The sequence below is a fragment of the Fomitopsis serialis genome (assembly GCF_022376445.1).
Source record: "Fomitopsis serialis strain Sig1Antser10 chromosome Unknown B0H18scaffold_82, whole genome shotgun sequence".
NCBI lineage: Eukaryota > Fungi > Basidiomycota > Agaricomycetes > Polyporales > Fomitopsidaceae > Fomitopsis > Fomitopsis serialis.
In genome coordinates, this window is record NW_025955042.1 from 75,231 (window position 1) to 90,115 (window position 14,885).

At 56.3% G+C, this 14,885-nt stretch overlaps 8 protein-coding genes and 1 non-coding gene across 9 annotated transcripts; 1 reads left to right on the top strand and 8 right to left on the bottom strand.

Annotated features, from left to right (window-relative positions):
• Position 1: 1 nt before the first annotated feature.
• B0H18DRAFT_657694 (uncharacterized protein) lies at positions 2 to 1,142 on the bottom strand. Its single transcript, XM_048038986.1, has 3 exons — positions 928 to 1,142; positions 722 to 862; positions 2 to 670 (listed from the first exon to the last, which is right to left on the bottom strand). Exons 1-3 carry the CDS (start codon positions 947 to 949, stop codon positions 162 to 164), a joined length of 672 nt encoding a protein of 223 aa, XP_047889269.1. The 5' UTR covers positions 950 to 1,142; the 3' UTR covers positions 2 to 161.
• On the bottom strand, positions 535 to 2,475 carry B0H18DRAFT_1029445 (uncharacterized protein). Its single transcript, XM_048029985.1, has 9 exons — positions 2,237 to 2,475; positions 2,078 to 2,190; positions 1,902 to 2,019; positions 1,768 to 1,845; positions 1,467 to 1,719; positions 1,343 to 1,431; positions 1,251 to 1,279; positions 1,071 to 1,212; positions 535 to 1,021 (listed from the first exon to the last, which is right to left on the bottom strand). Exons 1-9 carry the CDS (start codon positions 2,268 to 2,270, stop codon positions 924 to 926), a joined length of 954 nt encoding a protein of 317 aa, XP_047889270.1. The 5' UTR covers positions 2,271 to 2,475; the 3' UTR covers positions 535 to 923.
• A 513-nt stretch (positions 2,476 to 2,988) lies between these two features.
• On the bottom strand, positions 2,989 to 3,070 carry B0H18DRAFT_t128. The gene has a single exon. It is a non-coding gene; the product is annotated as a tRNA-Met (tRNA).
• A 466-nt stretch (positions 3,071 to 3,536) lies between these two features.
• B0H18DRAFT_657848 (uncharacterized protein) lies at positions 3,537 to 5,786 on the bottom strand. Its single transcript, XM_048038987.1, has 5 exons — positions 5,169 to 5,786; positions 5,037 to 5,117; positions 4,095 to 4,978; positions 3,886 to 4,047; positions 3,537 to 3,831 (listed from the first exon to the last, which is right to left on the bottom strand). Exons 1-5 carry the CDS (start codon positions 5,598 to 5,600, stop codon positions 3,654 to 3,656), a joined length of 1,737 nt encoding a protein of 578 aa, XP_047889271.1. The 5' UTR covers positions 5,601 to 5,786; the 3' UTR covers positions 3,537 to 3,653.
• Positions 5,787 to 5,951: 165 nt separating this feature from the next.
• B0H18DRAFT_657857 (uncharacterized protein) lies at positions 5,952 to 7,192 on the bottom strand. Its single transcript, XM_048038988.1, has 5 exons — positions 6,617 to 7,192; positions 6,503 to 6,559; positions 6,318 to 6,455; positions 6,156 to 6,266; positions 5,952 to 6,097 (listed from the first exon to the last, which is right to left on the bottom strand). Exons 1-5 carry the CDS (start codon positions 6,905 to 6,907, stop codon positions 5,987 to 5,989), a joined length of 708 nt encoding a protein of 235 aa, XP_047889272.1. The 5' UTR covers positions 6,908 to 7,192; the 3' UTR covers positions 5,952 to 5,986.
• A 540-nt stretch (positions 7,193 to 7,732) lies between these two features.
• B0H18DRAFT_1029452 (uncharacterized protein) lies at positions 7,733 to 9,306 on the bottom strand. The gene is made up of 4 exons (XM_048029986.1): positions 8,622 to 9,306; positions 8,458 to 8,574; positions 8,096 to 8,407; positions 7,733 to 8,043 (listed from the first exon to the last, which is right to left on the bottom strand). The coding sequence occupies exons 1-4, from the start codon at positions 9,300 to 9,302 to the stop codon at positions 7,798 to 7,800; spliced, it is 1,356 nt and encodes a 451-aa protein (XP_047889273.1). The 5' UTR covers positions 9,303 to 9,306; the 3' UTR covers positions 7,733 to 7,797.
• A 1,653-nt stretch (positions 9,307 to 10,959) lies between these two features.
• Positions 10,960 to 11,532, bottom strand: B0H18DRAFT_1029456 (uncharacterized protein). The gene has a single exon (XM_048029987.1). It carries the CDS (start codon positions 11,507 to 11,509, stop codon positions 11,093 to 11,095), a length of 417 nt encoding a protein of 138 aa, XP_047889274.1. The 5' UTR covers positions 11,510 to 11,532; the 3' UTR covers positions 10,960 to 11,092.
• Positions 11,533 to 11,990: 458 nt separating this feature from the next.
• On the bottom strand, positions 11,991 to 13,104 carry B0H18DRAFT_882298 (uncharacterized protein; the record flags this gene model as incomplete). The annotated part of the gene is made up of 6 exons (XM_048040898.1): positions 11,991 to 12,153; positions 12,209 to 12,272; positions 12,334 to 12,417; positions 12,475 to 12,933; positions 12,954 to 12,998; positions 13,065 to 13,104. 6 exons carry the CDS (start codon positions 13,102 to 13,104, stop codon positions 11,991 to 11,993), a joined length of 855 nt encoding a protein of 284 aa, XP_047889275.1.
• Positions 13,105 to 13,427: 323 nt separating this feature from the next.
• B0H18DRAFT_1122727 (uncharacterized protein) lies at positions 13,428 to 14,629 on the top strand (the record flags this gene model as incomplete). Its single annotated transcript, XM_048034561.1, has 6 exons — positions 13,428 to 13,495; positions 13,544 to 13,632; positions 13,688 to 13,713; positions 13,761 to 14,032; positions 14,098 to 14,545; positions 14,603 to 14,629. 6 exons carry the CDS (start codon positions 13,428 to 13,430, stop codon positions 14,627 to 14,629), a joined length of 930 nt encoding a protein of 309 aa, XP_047889276.1.
• Between the last annotated feature and the right edge of the window lie 256 nt (positions 14,630 to 14,885).

Sequence of the window (14,885 nt, forward strand, 5' to 3'; positions counted from 1 at the left end):
GAGTTGCCGTGGTGCTTACGACCGTGCTTATATACCTCGTAGAGCAAACCACAGCTCATGAGCACAAGAGCGCGAAGCCAGACAAGCACAAGATAAGTTACATGATGGAATAACGATACAATACTACCCAACGAATCCTACGGCATAATTGGCCGTCCCACCTAGCCTTCATCCTCACCCTCCTCCTCATCAACCTCCATCTCCTCCTCAGCACCATCCTCCTCTTCCCCGTCCTCACCAACCACGCCACGCGCATACCCATTCCTCTGTCCCCACTCCCGCGCTGGGTTCGCCATTGCAGCAGCCACGTCCACCCTTGGTGTCCGTATCGTGTCCCACTCCACGAGCACTTTCTCCATCACAGGGTCCCACCGCGCGGCGCTCTGGAAGAATCGCCGGCGGCCCGCACGTTTCTGGCCCGCCCCATTCGTGTATGCACCTGCACAGAGGTCCGGCAGTGCGTCTTCGGCGTGCTCGTCCATCCTAGGCACGTCGTAGTAGCGGTTCGTCGTGATGCTCATGCGCTTGCGCGTTCGCCGCCGGGAACGGCGTTTTGAGCGGCGCCGCCGGCCCGCATGTGAGTCGTCTGAGATGGAGTCCGCGTCGTCCCCGTCTGACTCGTTGTCTGAGGCAGCAGCTTCTTGCAGGCCATAAACGAAGCGCGTGTGTTCTACACAGCACGAATGAGGCGCGGCCAGAACAATAGGAAGGCGGCACTCACGCGCTAGTCGCTCGTCAAGCTCATCCATGGGTTCTTCGTTGTTGGCGTTTCCGAACCCGAGATGCTCGCCTAGACTCTCTCGAGGAACATCCTGCATCCCAACAGAGGGCGCAGGCTGTAGTTCGCCCAGCTGTTGTAGCACTTTTGTCCTTGTATACGCTCAACTTCGCCTTCCAACGGATCACGAGGAGCAGCAAGTAACTTACCGGACCTCATCGAGCGACCCATCCTTCACGTTCATATCCTCCATATTATTCGGCAGGACCTCCAGCCTGTACCTCGGGCCGAACCACTCAAATACTCGTTCCAAGGCAGGTTGGGTCGATCTCGCGCTCGATTCCCAGCGCACACGCGGTCTCGTACGTCCACGCGCGCACGACGTTCTTCACGGTGTACCCGCCACCGCCAAGGAGGATGAGCGGGATGTTGCGCGAGCGCACATACTGGAGGCAATTCGCGTGCCCCTGCATCGTCAAGTTAAGGCACCCAGCCTGTCGCCTGCGAGCGAGTCTGCGCCGCATTGCAGGACGATCACGGAGGGCTGAAAGACAGCAAGATCTTATCTATCACCTTCAGAAGTGTGTTCGGTGAGCCTCTAGTGCAGGAGGAGTAGGTCGCCACGCACCGGCTCGAAGATGCTTCTGAACGACTCGTCGGTGACGCCATCCTTCAACGGGACGTTGACTGCATATCCCTTGCCTTTGCCCTCCCTCGATCCTGTAATGTCCCCGTTCCAGGGAAGAACTCGCCGTACTTGTGGAACGAGCACGTCATGACGCGGTCGGTCGTATAGAACGCCTCTTCGACGCCATCACCGTGGTGGCAGTCAATGTCGATGTACAGCACGCGCGGCACGGAGCGCAGGAGCTCGATAATACCGAGCACGATGTCATTGATATAGCAAAAGCCTGAGGCTTCGCGCTTCTTGGCGTGGTGTAGCCCGCCGGCCCAGTTGATGGCGATGTCTGTTGCCCCGCTTGCGATGCGTTCGGCAGCAGCTGGTGGCGGTCAGATAATTTTGACGAGAGCTCGGTAGCAAAACGCACCTATTGACCCTCCCGCAGAGATGGAGCAAAATTCGAAGATACCTTCGAATGCAGGGTTGTCATCACCGAGTACGAGAACTGGAGCACTCTTGCACTGTCAGCAGTGATATAACAAGTAAGAACATAGAGCGCACATCGGGAACGCTGTGACATGAGCTCCTCGACATTATCCGGTGTGACTTTTGAGAGAAACTCGATGTACTCGTCGGTGTGAAAGCGCGTCATTGTCTCCGCGGATGCGCGTTTTGCACGCTATGCCCAGGCAGTTATAAGCCCTCGGAACAACAGCAACGGTGATGGGAGCACATACCAGAATGTGCATCTTGTCCAGCATGCCATATGCAGATACGAGTTCATGAGTGATACGCATCCGTTGAGGTTTCATGAGGTGCCCATAGCCATAGGTGTAAGCGCCCACATCAGCTGCAAGCCAGTCAGACACGTTCAAATACTGGTGGCTACAACGCACAATCGTAATAGTAAGCCACCCTGCGTTTCGACATTGTAACGGTGGGGGCAGGGACCTCCGGTTGAAGCAGGACTCAGTGGAGCACACCCTCGGGGTAGTATCGGGCTTGCTGAATCACTGCCCGCAAGCAGATAGGGTACGGTCACCTCTCAAAGCACAGATGTCAAGACGGAGCTGTGGTGGGTATGGCTGTATGCGGCGGAGAGGCGGTACAAACGCAGAGACGGAGGAGTGTGCGGTAGGTGGACCAACCTTCGAAATAGTCGCGCACAGTCGCACGTGTGTCAAGACGCCCGTTCCAAGTATGGAACCCCGAAGCAAATAGGGGAGGATCATGCATGTGGCCTCCGAGTCACTGCTGTAACGCAGTTACGTCTTTATAAACAACCTCTTCCATTGACATGCAAGAGTCGAAGGTGTCATAGTACCAAGTATCAGCATGTCGTGTGCATGCAGACCTGCAACTTGAAGTCTGCAACCACCGCGTCAGATCCGATACGCGAGATGAACGCGGTCACGTGTAGCAGATGTAAACGCGATGGGAATGTCGAGGCCCAGCAAAACTGCACGAAGCGAAACAACCTGGCCTCATGTCTGAGTCTGACGATTAGCAATCGTGTTATACGTCTAATTATGCATCTCTCCCATGATTCAGAATGATCCAGAAGCGACATAGTGCAACGTGACAGTGCTGCAGAGTTACTGAGTGACATTGCAGGCCTAAAAGCATGCCTCCTCGACAACCAAAAGGCTAGCAACTCCTGGTTTCGATCCAGGGACTTCAGGGTATCCATAGGTATGAGCCCCGCACGCTCCCAACTGCGTCAAATTGCTCGGAATGAAGGTTGGTACATCGACCCCTGGCTGACTGTGGTGGCTACGAGCAGTCGCAGCTGGACCAAACTGACCCACTATATTCTGTCTTTCTGGGATGACTTCACTGCATAGGACCGTCTTTCTGAGCCAACAGATGGATGTTTTCATTCATGTATGGTCAATTGGGATTACAGTTCATGGTTACAAGAATCGGAGAAAGTCCACAGCAGGCTCGTACACTACTAGTCTACGACGCTAGCTCCTTCTTACGCCTCACATCAATCGCCGCCTTGGATTTCTTCTTGATGTTGACATGGCGTTTGTCAACGAGTGTTACCGGGTGCTCCGCTAAAATCGCAGGGTCGTAGGTTGCTTCATGAGCGACATCCGCATCAAAACGGAACTGCGGTGGGAGCCTAAGTTCCTCGTTATCCGTGTCGTCCGCGTTGTGGCCGTCGTCGTCTGATTTGTCCGTGTTGTTGTCATCGTCATCTGCGTCTTGCGTCTCACTGATGGTGGACCCATTGCGCTTGAGTAGCGGATACTTGTGAACATTGTGGAGATGTTCAATCGTGGCACCGAGGTCGCGTCTGAGGGAAGATCAGCCGATGCAAGGGAGAGCCATGAGAAGACAAACGGACTCGATTTCACCATCACAAGGAGGGAATGCACACCGGAAGGTCCTGGAGTAAACCAACTGTGTCTGACCGGCACGAGTGGGGGCACCACTGAAGTGGGCGTAGATGTGTTGATGCATACGCTGCTTGTCCTTGAAGTACCTGTCAGGTGACGCAGTTAGATGTGCCGCTTGTGATGAAACAGTCTCGACTTACACGAGGCGGTGTTCAGGCGGAGCTCTCTTTGACTCGCCGTGCTCCACCGGGTCATAGAGCCATGACAGACCTTTATTGTTGAGGCACATTGGGCAGTAATACATGAGGTGCCCTCGAATTGCCACCGAGTGTCGTATGAAACTGCTCAGCGCCTCAAAACCGCTGCGAAACATGAGGGACAGAGACACATCAAGAAAAGATGTACATACCGTGTTGGGGTGATAGAGACCGGCGGTTGCGATGAGACTGGTGAGGCACCTGCAGTTACGACTTGCTGCTGTGGTAAGGTCTGGCCCATTCGTCTTGCAAGATGTTGATCCTCAAGATCATTGATAAGGACGAGAGGGTTCTCGTCATCATCGTCGTCGTCATCGTGACGAAGCCCTATGGTGCTGTCCTGTGGATCAACATCAGGCTCGGAAGCCAACTGACGATCCTCCTCGCTAGGAGCGACGTGGCCATGGCTGACGAGCATAGCATGTACGCAAGCCTCCAGGTGGTCTTCCACGTTACAATCATCCCAAGGCCCATCAAGGAAGACACCGCACACGGGACAGCGAGTGAAGCCAGGATGGTGTTTGAGGTCACATCGGAGCATGTGCTGGGCGAGATTGGCTTGGTGATTCTTGTCGCGCTCTCGCGGAGGCAGGCTCGTGTCGTGGATGCACCACGGACATTTGCCCTCCACCCGAATGCTGTCAGCACGTATGAGGGAGATGTACTGGCTCAGCAGGGCAAAGCGTGGGTTGACTCGCTCAGCACGGATCAAGGGCACGAAGGGATGGTCGGCGTTCAGGGTCTCCAATATATTGATGGCATCTCCGGCGCCGAGCAAGGTAGGTGCGTCGGTTGGTGCGTCGGTTGGTGCGCCGGTTGGTGCGCCGGTTGGTGCGCCGGTTGGTGCGCCGGTTGGTGCATTGGCTGGTGTGTCTTCAGTAGCGGGATCCTCATCGCTACGATCTGGCTGACTGCCGTCCGCCGAGACGTCAATAGGATCGCCACTTGTGGCCTCTGGAGGGCCACTGGGAGCGACCTTCTCCTTGCTGGCGGCGACCTTCCCTTTGCTGGTGGTGAGGTATGATGCATGTTGGCGCTACCGGGACAGACGTATGGTCAGGAGATGACAGGTGCACGACACTCAAGGCGCTTACTCTCGTGGTGAGGGTAGAGGCATACTGGACTACATCCACCCATTTGCTCAATGCATCGCGACATTGTGGAGTGTCTAGAGCCTGTTATGTGGGGGGTGAGGTGAAGAAGACAGCAAGTATGAGGAGACGTACAGCTTCTTCCAATTGATATGTGTACTTTCCACCATTTGCCTCAATCAGTGGTTCCTCTGCACGTCGCCACCGGTCGACAAGCTGTATATACTCGGTGTCGACTACGGCGTTGAGGTCCGCGTCACTTGATGATGCCGTGGTGGAGGCATCTAGATTGAAGGCCACGGAAGAATGGTGGTCTATGAGCTTGAGATGCGCGTCAGAGTCGGCCTGATCGAAGCGCTTGGCTATCATGTCAACGTGGCGGTCCTCGGGCTGATAGGTGGAGCGTGCGAGATGGGATTTGATACGATGACCGAGGGCATAATTGAGGTTAACCTGCACAACGGCCATGACAGTAAGCCACACAAAATACGGAAGAGAGAGATTCCGCAGCACCTTGTCCATCTTTGATAGCATTTCCCTAGCGAAGGCATAGCGGAATCCACGCATAGAGAACCCTATGGGCGGCAATGCTCAGCGGACAGCGATGCAGGCAAGAGGAAGACTTACATTTCCATCGGAGAGGTCTTGCGACCTTGGTGACCCAATGAGCGGCTGCATTGTATGTTGCGGCGGTTTGACGGTCCTCGGTGACGAAGACGGGCTGCTCCGCCAACTCGGGCTTGAACTTGAGGAGGTGGGGGAGTGTTTCGGGGAGGTGCTTGGCATCCTGATACATGTTGAGGATGGTTGTGTCCTCGAAAACGCCACGGGCGAGGGCCTGCGCCATGAAGACGGTGACAAAGTCCATGTGAAGGTCATCACGGGATGTCACATGTAAGGCGATCCGGACTCTACGAAGAAGTGAGCGAGAGGTGCATGCGAGAGCGCGAGACTTACTGTGCAGAGTCGTCCTGGCGCATGAACTTCATGTAGACAAAGCTGATAAACAAGGTGATCTCGAGGCCTTCACCTTCCTTCCACCCGGTGATCCACACCTCAATGTGCTGTGTGTAGGGCGCAGATGAGATGAGTGCTGCTATGCGGTGAGAGTGTCACACACACCTTGTAGAGCAGACACTCGTTGGTGTTTTCATAGCCCCGGGATAGGACGATGCAGCCTGGACGCTGGCCGGTTGCGTAGAGAAGGGTGGCGAGGGCGATGGTATTGAGCCGCTGTGGGAGACATCAGGTGAGAGAGCTGTGTAGCAAGACGTGTCAGCGTACCAGCCAATTGGTGCGCAGTGGCGTTGGCGGCTTGAGAGCGGCTCCACAGAAGAGGGCCAAGTCTTCCCGACGAACGTAGCGCTTTTCACGCTTGCGTGTGGACAACAGCTTGTCGACGACGGCCCATTCCCGGATAGCCTGGGAGGACGGTCAATGGGGTGCAATGAACACGAGAGCAGACTTGCATTTCCAATTTGGACGCGATCTGATTGCGATGGTATACCGGCTCCGATGGATTTGAGCTTCAAGAGATTGTGAGTGCGTGCAAGGAGTCAAAGTCGACAGAAAGAGAGACATACATAAGCGCAGAGTACGCCGACGAATCTCATTGCTGTTACGAACGCCCAGCCCTTACCCTCTTCGACGTAGGAGTGGCCCGTCTTAAAGATGGCGTGAAATCCTTGTATTGCTTGAGCGAGGGGAGGAAAGTTTGATCCTGGGCGTAGCATGTCTTCGGCGGCGTCTTCAGACTTGAGACGCCAAGCCCAGTAGCCAACCCAAAGGCGGCGTACACGATCGCGGGCAGCCTGGGTGGGCGGCTGAACGGGGCGAATCCATATTTTGTCGAACGTGTCCGTCTGTGCGATCATCGCGTCGGGGGTTCCATACTCGGCCTCTAGGTCGGCGGCGAGATTGCGCTCTCGGCCTGCCTTGCGCACGCGTGCTTTGCGCTTGGGAGGGGCGGAAAGACCGGAGAGGAGGTTGGGGGCAGGAGGGAGAGATAGAGCAACGGAGGAAGACGCACGACTGCTGGCTGAAGTCGAGGGGAGAGCCACAGTCGAAGCGATGGACGCAGGGGTGCCATCAGAAGGGAGGGGGACGGGCCAGGACGCGATGATGGGATAGGGACAGCAGAGGATGGCACGGCCCTTGAGGGAGCAGCAGCAGACGAAGCGGATCGAGGGGCAGACGCGGGCAGGGGCGCATCTTTGGAAGGGCGAGCAGGAGGAAAACGTTTGCTGGGGCGCGGACTGGGAGCGGGAGTAGGGCCTGAAGCGGAGGCTCCCGATGCGGCGCGTCTGAGAGCTGTTTCGGCGGGCGTGGTGGGCGCGACAAGAGTGGGCGCGGCAGGTTTGGCCAGGGACGGGGCGGCAAGGGACGCCTTTGGGGCGGCTGGCTTGAGGCTGCGCTTTTTCTGCGGCATTGCGAGAGGGAGGGCTTATGAGAAACGACGATGCGGACGTGCTTTATGTGCGCGTAGCAGCAACGCGCAGGCCGCGTCAAGAAGGGAAAAAAAAAAGTTGGGCACACATGGGGGAGAGCCGAATGCAGCAGCGCGAGGACTGCATTTGGCGTTCGCAGCGCGCACGCAAAGTAACGAAGCACGGTGCATGTCAGGCAGAGAGCACCCAGCAGCACAGTGGCTGTCAATGACGTCAGCAAATGACGGATCTGGACACTCGGAAGAAGCCGCGGCTGAAGGCAGGGACGTGGACGCGACGATAGCATTGCTGCGAGTCAACAGAAGCGGGCGAAAGTACTACGGGACATGCGGGGCGAATTCCTCGAGGAAGTGTTTGACGTGCGTGCCGACGAGGTCACCTGCGAGGACGGTGGTGATGTTGATGAGAGCGCTGCTGGCGTGCGAAGGGGAAGGAAGGGACGAAGGATCTGCGTTGTCGAGATGATGTGCGATGGCATCGAGGACGGGAATGAAGGCACGGGAACGACCGCGGACGAGGCTGGTTGCAGCCCAGATAGGGTCGAGAAGGACGGCTGGGCCAAACTAAGGGGGGTGGTGAGACGGAGGGGGGGCGGATGGGGCAAGGAAGACGGACCGTATTGTACATTTTGAGCAGACGATTGCGGGAGGAGATGGTGAGGCGGGCGGAGTTGCGCCAGGTCTTGAATTGGGGGGAGAGGAGGGCGAATCTGGCGTTTGCCGCGTTCTCGGTGAGGCCGAGGAACTCGTGGGAGAAGGCGGGGTCTTGCATGAAGGAAGTGCGGAAGAAGGTGGTGGTCCACTTTTTGCCGCGGGGGAGCTGCTGGCGGGCCTGCCAGTCGGTGGCGAATTTGATGGTGTCGATCTGGAGCAAGATGCGATGGACGGCAGTGTGAGCGGTGTGGGCGGACTGGGTTGTGACGAGAGCCTGGAGGGCATGAGGGCGAGGGACGGTAAGTAAGGAGGAAAGGTACTGACAGTGTGGCGGAGTTGAAGGCGTTGCGAGATGCTTGCGACGGTGTCGTGATTGGCGGAGTGGGCGACGATGTCAGCCATGGTGACGATGGTGTCGGCGGAAGCATCAAAGACGTCGGCCTGGATGCAAAATGTGAGGCGGGTGGAGGCGCATACAGTCGGCTTACCCAGTCATTGAGTGACGCGCGTGGGAGGCCCGAGAGGAGGCGGATGAATGCGGCGTCCTCGAGGTCTGCGAGCTTGTGCTTTGGGTGATCGCCAATGAGGAGGAGTGCGACATCCGATGGGGAGGGAGGGCTAGCGCCGAGAGTGCTGAGGATGCGGGTGATGCGGAGAGCTATGGCAGCGTCTCTTGGGTCGCGGGGCTCGTCGTCGCGGGGTTCGTCGTCGTGGGGTTCGTCGTCGCGGGGCTCGTCGTCACGGGGTTCGTCGTCGTCGATGGGCTCGTCGTCGATGGGCTCGTCGCGGGGCTCGTCGTCAATGGGCTCGTCGTCAATGTGTGGCTCGTCATCGACGTGTGGCTCGTCGTCACCCGGCTCTTTGTCACTGCGCAGCTCTTCGTCACTGTGTGGATCGTTGTCGCTGCGTGGTTCATGCCAGTCGTCGTATTCCGGTACGTCACCGTAGTGGTCATAGTTTCGGAGGCAGGCGTAGACATCGTTGGCAGGGTGTTCGTCGTCAGCTTGGGGAATGGACCTCGATACAAGGCGGTGCAGGATCTGGAAGCGTTCACAGACTGTGAACGCTAGGTAGCGAGAGTTGGGGGAGGTGAGGGGGAGGGACATGTGTTGGCAGAGGGGTTCGATGGCGTCGAGATGGCCGAGGATGGCGTTGAGGTGGCTGGCCATGGTGGTTGCGGTGAGAGAGGAGAGGGGCGGTGTGGCGTGGCGTGGCGAGTCGCGGGTGGCGGGTGGCGGGCGACAAGGCGTCGGTGGCAGGCTATGACGATGCGACGAGAGGGCGGGCACGTACGCGCGCGGCGCATCGCGGCTGCTGGCGGGCGGGGCGCGGGGATGACGAGAAGGCGGACGCGGCGCGCGTGTCAGGGAGGGCGACGGGAGAGGTGCGCGACGTGTGGTGGCTGACGAGAACGGGGATGCGGTTGCGCGTCGGGCCTGGTGGTGGACGGGGTGCGGACGACGTGGCGAGGAGGAACGGGTGCGGCGGCACGAAGGAACGGGTGCGGCGGCACGAAGGGAAGACGGGGCTGTGGCGCGGATGACAGGAGGCGGGGGGACGTGACGGGGGGCAAGATATGGTTGTGGAGACAGAGCCCCGCACGCTTCCGCTGCGTCAAGTTGCTATAGTTGAATGACTCGAGAGGATCATGAAGATGCGAAAGATTTGGGTGAAAAGTTGGAACAGGCGCTCTGCGTGCCTTGCAGACGATATCGGACCATCGTAGCGCTTAGATTGCTTCGGCATGCTCGAATTTGCGCCTGAGACCTTGCTGAAGTATAGCTCAACGGCTTGGGGCCAGATAATAATATTTTTCAAGTGCCTAGAACGTTGGAGGCATTTTATACTTTCTGCCTCGCGGAGGTTTGATCGAATACTACACTCTCAGCCGCTGCCACTTCTCAGGCTCTACAGCGGCGAATCCTTTCGATGAAGACGTGCAGACTCACACCTAGAGCCCATCTCATATTTTATTGATTATTGCGCATGCCCCTAAGTACTCTGCCACGGCTGTACTTCATATTAACCCACGACCCGGGGTCCAAGTGCAACTTCAGATTCTACACCTTCGAAGTTGCCGTTCAACCACAATTGTCGATTGGCTCGCCCACTAAGACTTCAACACTTGGTTCATCCACGCCTTGTGCACGCCTCCGCGGTTTATGCTGACCGCCAGTCAAAAGCAATGTCCAGCCGGGTTGCTTTCTGTGCATGGTCCTTTTGCGCCACCTGCTGGATGAAGCTGTCAATATTGCTCAGTCTCGATCACGATCGACGATTTTGACTGCTGTCACTCCGCTGTCAAAATCGGGCTCTCCCGCTCGTCGGATGTACCCGAAATTGCTGTTGGACATCCGCCACTCTGGAGGACCAACAAGTAAGTATGATGGGCGTCGGCCGACGAAATCGACAAACAGCTGAATGCAGTACGGCTACACAGTGTGTTAGAATTGATCAATTCCTCGCCGACGCTCAGCGTACAGTCTGCAAACATGCTACCCTTACTCGCAGGCCCCCGAGGCTACCAGTGACCGGGGCCACACACTTCCTTTCCACCGTGTGCACCTTTTATGCCCAATTCAACACGTACATCGCTCCGCGTCTGCGCATGCCAGCCGCGAAGCTTGGTGATGGTCAGTAAAAAGCTCCTGTGGTATAGAACTGAAAATCGGACACGCACGTTGCGAGTGCGCGATGGGTGCCTTCCGACCGCTTGGCGAGACGAGCAGTCGGCAATGACGTCTGTGCCCAGCCTGAAAGTTGCGGTTGAAGATTGTGCAGCACAGCGCGGTACCTGGCATTCCACGAACCAGATGCGACAGAGCCCAGTCAACCGCGTGGCAAGGACATCACAATATCATTCTAGAGGGTCATGGTGAAGTGTCACCTAAGCCGGCCTGTCAGAATGGCGGAGGCTCTCAACACAAGACAAACATAGCCTACGGCTTTTTGAAGCAGCCTAATCTGCAAGTCTGCCTTCCGAACCTCCTGTCATACTCCCAACGACCGCTGGGGGCGTCCTCTCATGCGCTATGCAGTCAGGCTGCTTCGAGAAATCCCATATAACGTGATATGGCGGGGTAATGCGGATGTTGAATGTATTTCTCCGCTGCTCCAGCAACATCTCCTCGGCGGCAATGGGTATATCCGCCATTAGGTGCACGCCCGGGCCATGGTTGACAACAAATATCTGGACTGCGCTGAAGACGTCGGTGGACTCTCTAGCGACGTCTGCATCCTTCTTGAGATTCGGCGACGAGGATGCGGAGGAGCCATATGCATCGAGGAGCGGTTGTGAAGCCGACGAGCTCCCGTTATAGTGGGCAGAATGACGTTCGCTCCAGCCTCTGCGGCTCAGAGAGATAAGATGTTCCATTGACGAAGAAGAATATTACGTACTTAAGAAAGAGTTCGGTCGTGAATGCCAATTTGTCCATTTGATCCTACCAGTGAAGCGTCGTGAGCGAAGGCCTAACCTGTGATCAATGAGTGGACGGCCGTCGATCTCCACAATCATCATTTCCTTTGGCGTGTAAGTAGTACTATACTTGGGCAGATCACTTAGACGGGAAGAATCTGTAAACGAATGGGACTACCTTTGTCATAACAGAAGAGCTGCATCGATATACTGCATGGGACGGACCATATTGATCAACGGTCATATGGACGAATCATTGAGGAGGTTCAAACTTATCGTAGCTTCGTGAATGCTGCCATTGATCGCACGGACAGGGCTGAGTGCGTGCGTTCGGTAGTAATAAATACACGGTCGAGTCGTGAGCTCCGATACAAGTTGTAAAACGCGGTTGCTTTCAACTTCTGCTCCCGTGATTGATCACCGCAGTGTGTCTTGCAGCTCAGCGCCTCGTTATATCCTCGGGTTGGTTCAGCAGTCTACCCTCCATACCGCCATCTACCATGATGACTTGGCCAGAGACGTGCCCGGACACAGCGGTCGAAGCTACGAAGACGACTTGGGATGCTATGTCCTCCAGAGTAGCAACTCTCTTCAGTGGAATGCTGGTGTAAATCTCTCAGCGATGCACGCATGATGACAGGTAAGTAGACGGCTTACGTCGCCAGTGCACGATGGAAGGCCTCAGATCGTTGGGGGCTATGTTCGGCCGCTGGCGTTAAGACTCAACCTGCAGTACTTCAGGATTCGACTTCAATGAAGCGAAACGACAATCCTTTATTCACCCGGAGCGATGAAATTGACCCGCCCACGCGGGGCGATCTTGACAATCTCGTTCTTGAGCGACATCGTGGAGCCGTACATCATAGCTAGAAAGACATTTTGAGCGTTTGCAATTGCCAACAGAACCAACGAGCAATACACACCGCTTTTGGTCGCGGAGTAGTCGGCATGGCCGATCTCGCCATACTTTCCTACGGTACTACCTAAGATGACAATGAATGCCTTGTCCTTCTGCTCGTCCGTTGCATAGGCCAGTTGTTTCAGGTACTCCCTGACGACCAGGAAGACGGACGTTATGTTGGACGCAAAGGTCGATTCCCACTGCGTGAGCGACATCTCGGCGATGGGCACTTCAGGCTTCGGGTGCCATCCATGGTTTGCGATCAGCACCTGGACTGGACCAAACGGGTCATCTTTGAGTGTGTGGAATATGCGCAGGACATCGTCCTCCCTGCTGAGGTTCGCTTGGGCGGTCTGAATGCGGGTATGACCGAACTCGCGGTGGAGAGGTTCGAGGGTCACCACCGTGTTGTTGTAGTGAGCAGTCACATTCGCTCCGCATTCTTTGAGCCAGATAGGAAAGATGAGGAGCGTTTCGCCCGCTGCGTATACTGGGACTGACTGAGGAAGAGGCGGGCGGTCACTAGGCCTATGCTTCCGCTAGCACCTATAGTGATGGGTTTTAGTTCTTCCTGGTCGCAAGATAATATATGGACGAGACGGGAATGCTGACCTGTTAGGAGGACATGGACGCCGATGAGTTGCAAGTCCATTGCGTTGCCGATAGATCTGGATCTGAATGGGCGCCTGTCATAAGCTGCACCTTCGGTGTCGCAGTGGAGATGAAACTCAAACTGGCTGCGCACGCACTGACTCTGTCGTCGTCGTCGTTTGTCGCTTTCTCGTCGCTCCTCGTTGGTCGTGATCACACAGATACTGTTCGAGGATAAAGAGACTCATCTGATCTAGGCACGCTTCTTTTTGACTTGAACAGACCTGCGGCGGTGACTCAGAACGGACCTGCGGCGGGCCGCATACGGCTCTAGAGCATTGGATCCTTTTAGCAGCTCAGGGATAGCCTTCTAGCAAACTTGTAATGAATTCGAAGGTGCAGGCAAGACCGTTGGAAGATGACATTGGAACTACGCGGTTCACCGTCCAAAGGTACGCGATCTATAGGCAACGCTTGCAGTCTATTCATACGTGCCACAGCTCGGATGTCCTGGCGGACATGCGAGTGAACATCACCGAGGAGGGGTCGGAGAGAGTGATCTGGTACAAGGCAAGTATCTCCATCATCTGTACACAAAGCAGACATCAACTCAGCAGGCTGTGTGAAGGAAAGATTCCTCGCAGACGATGAAATAGTGGAACACTTCGTTGTATGTGAACAAATACGGGTACCCGTGCATTCCTAACTTTACAGTAGGAGAATGGAACGTCGACTCTTCTGTGGACTATTCATCGTCCCAAACGAGGCTGGTACATCCGGCTGCGAACGCCGTCTTTCCCTCCGGACGTGTTCATTCCGCTCCTACCCCTTCCGCAGACCTCTCCATACTACCTGGACTCTGCGCTGACATTTGCATGTCGAAACCCTCCGCCCTTCTCTCTCACCATATCGTCCGTCCTAAACTTTGAGCAGTCCCAGGAAACTGCTGAGAAAGACGCGGACAAGACCCAGGATATAACCACCCACGAGTATCCTCCGACCCCTCCGCCACTTGCGCCGAGCGTAGTGGTCCACCCCCCTCACCGCGTGCCAGTGTGCCAAAACTCGGTGGGTACGACTTCAAACCTCCGCCGGGCCGTACCGCCACTTCGTCCCCTCCTGCGAAATCGCCCATCACGCATTTCGTGCTCTCGCCTCAATCGCGGGTCACACCTCAGCAGGCGGAGAGGAGCTCGTTGTTCACGCGGATGTTCTCTGCGCTGAAGACCAATGCTCCTGCGCACTCGTACACCTTCGCTCTGTCGCCCATCCCAGACCCGTGGGCGCCATCGACACCATCCGCGCAAGGGCAGTATCGCGATGCAGCGCCGTCAACGCCCATCCCCTTGCTCACCTTTTTCGACCAGACACCGGTTTGGACGGTTAACTCGGTGTCAGGCGTGATTGAAATCGACATGAAACTCGTCCGGTCGCTCGGAGTGGAGACGAGCTTCTACATAGCTGTCGCGTTGACCTACCTCGACTTCGTGTCAGACAGGGAGGTAAGCTGTCCCCGCTGATGATCCTGTCGATGCGTGATTGACACGTTGCCCTTGCAGAGTTACCTCGCCGCGTTAAATGACTGATGAAGGTCGTCCGGATAGATGGCTATCAACGGGACTCTCTTGCGTGATTTACTGCTTTCGTGCGGATCGTCGTGCTGTTGATACCCAACGGACTTCCCGGTGACCTGCTTTCGGGGATACTTATTTATTGCCCCCTGTAATTGTTTGGATACATCATGTCTTTCGCGCAACCTCCATCAAACTGCGAAAGAGTGACGGCCGAACAGGACTAATAACCTGCTGTAATGCTGTGCGTATTTACGGGCTCAGAGCACGT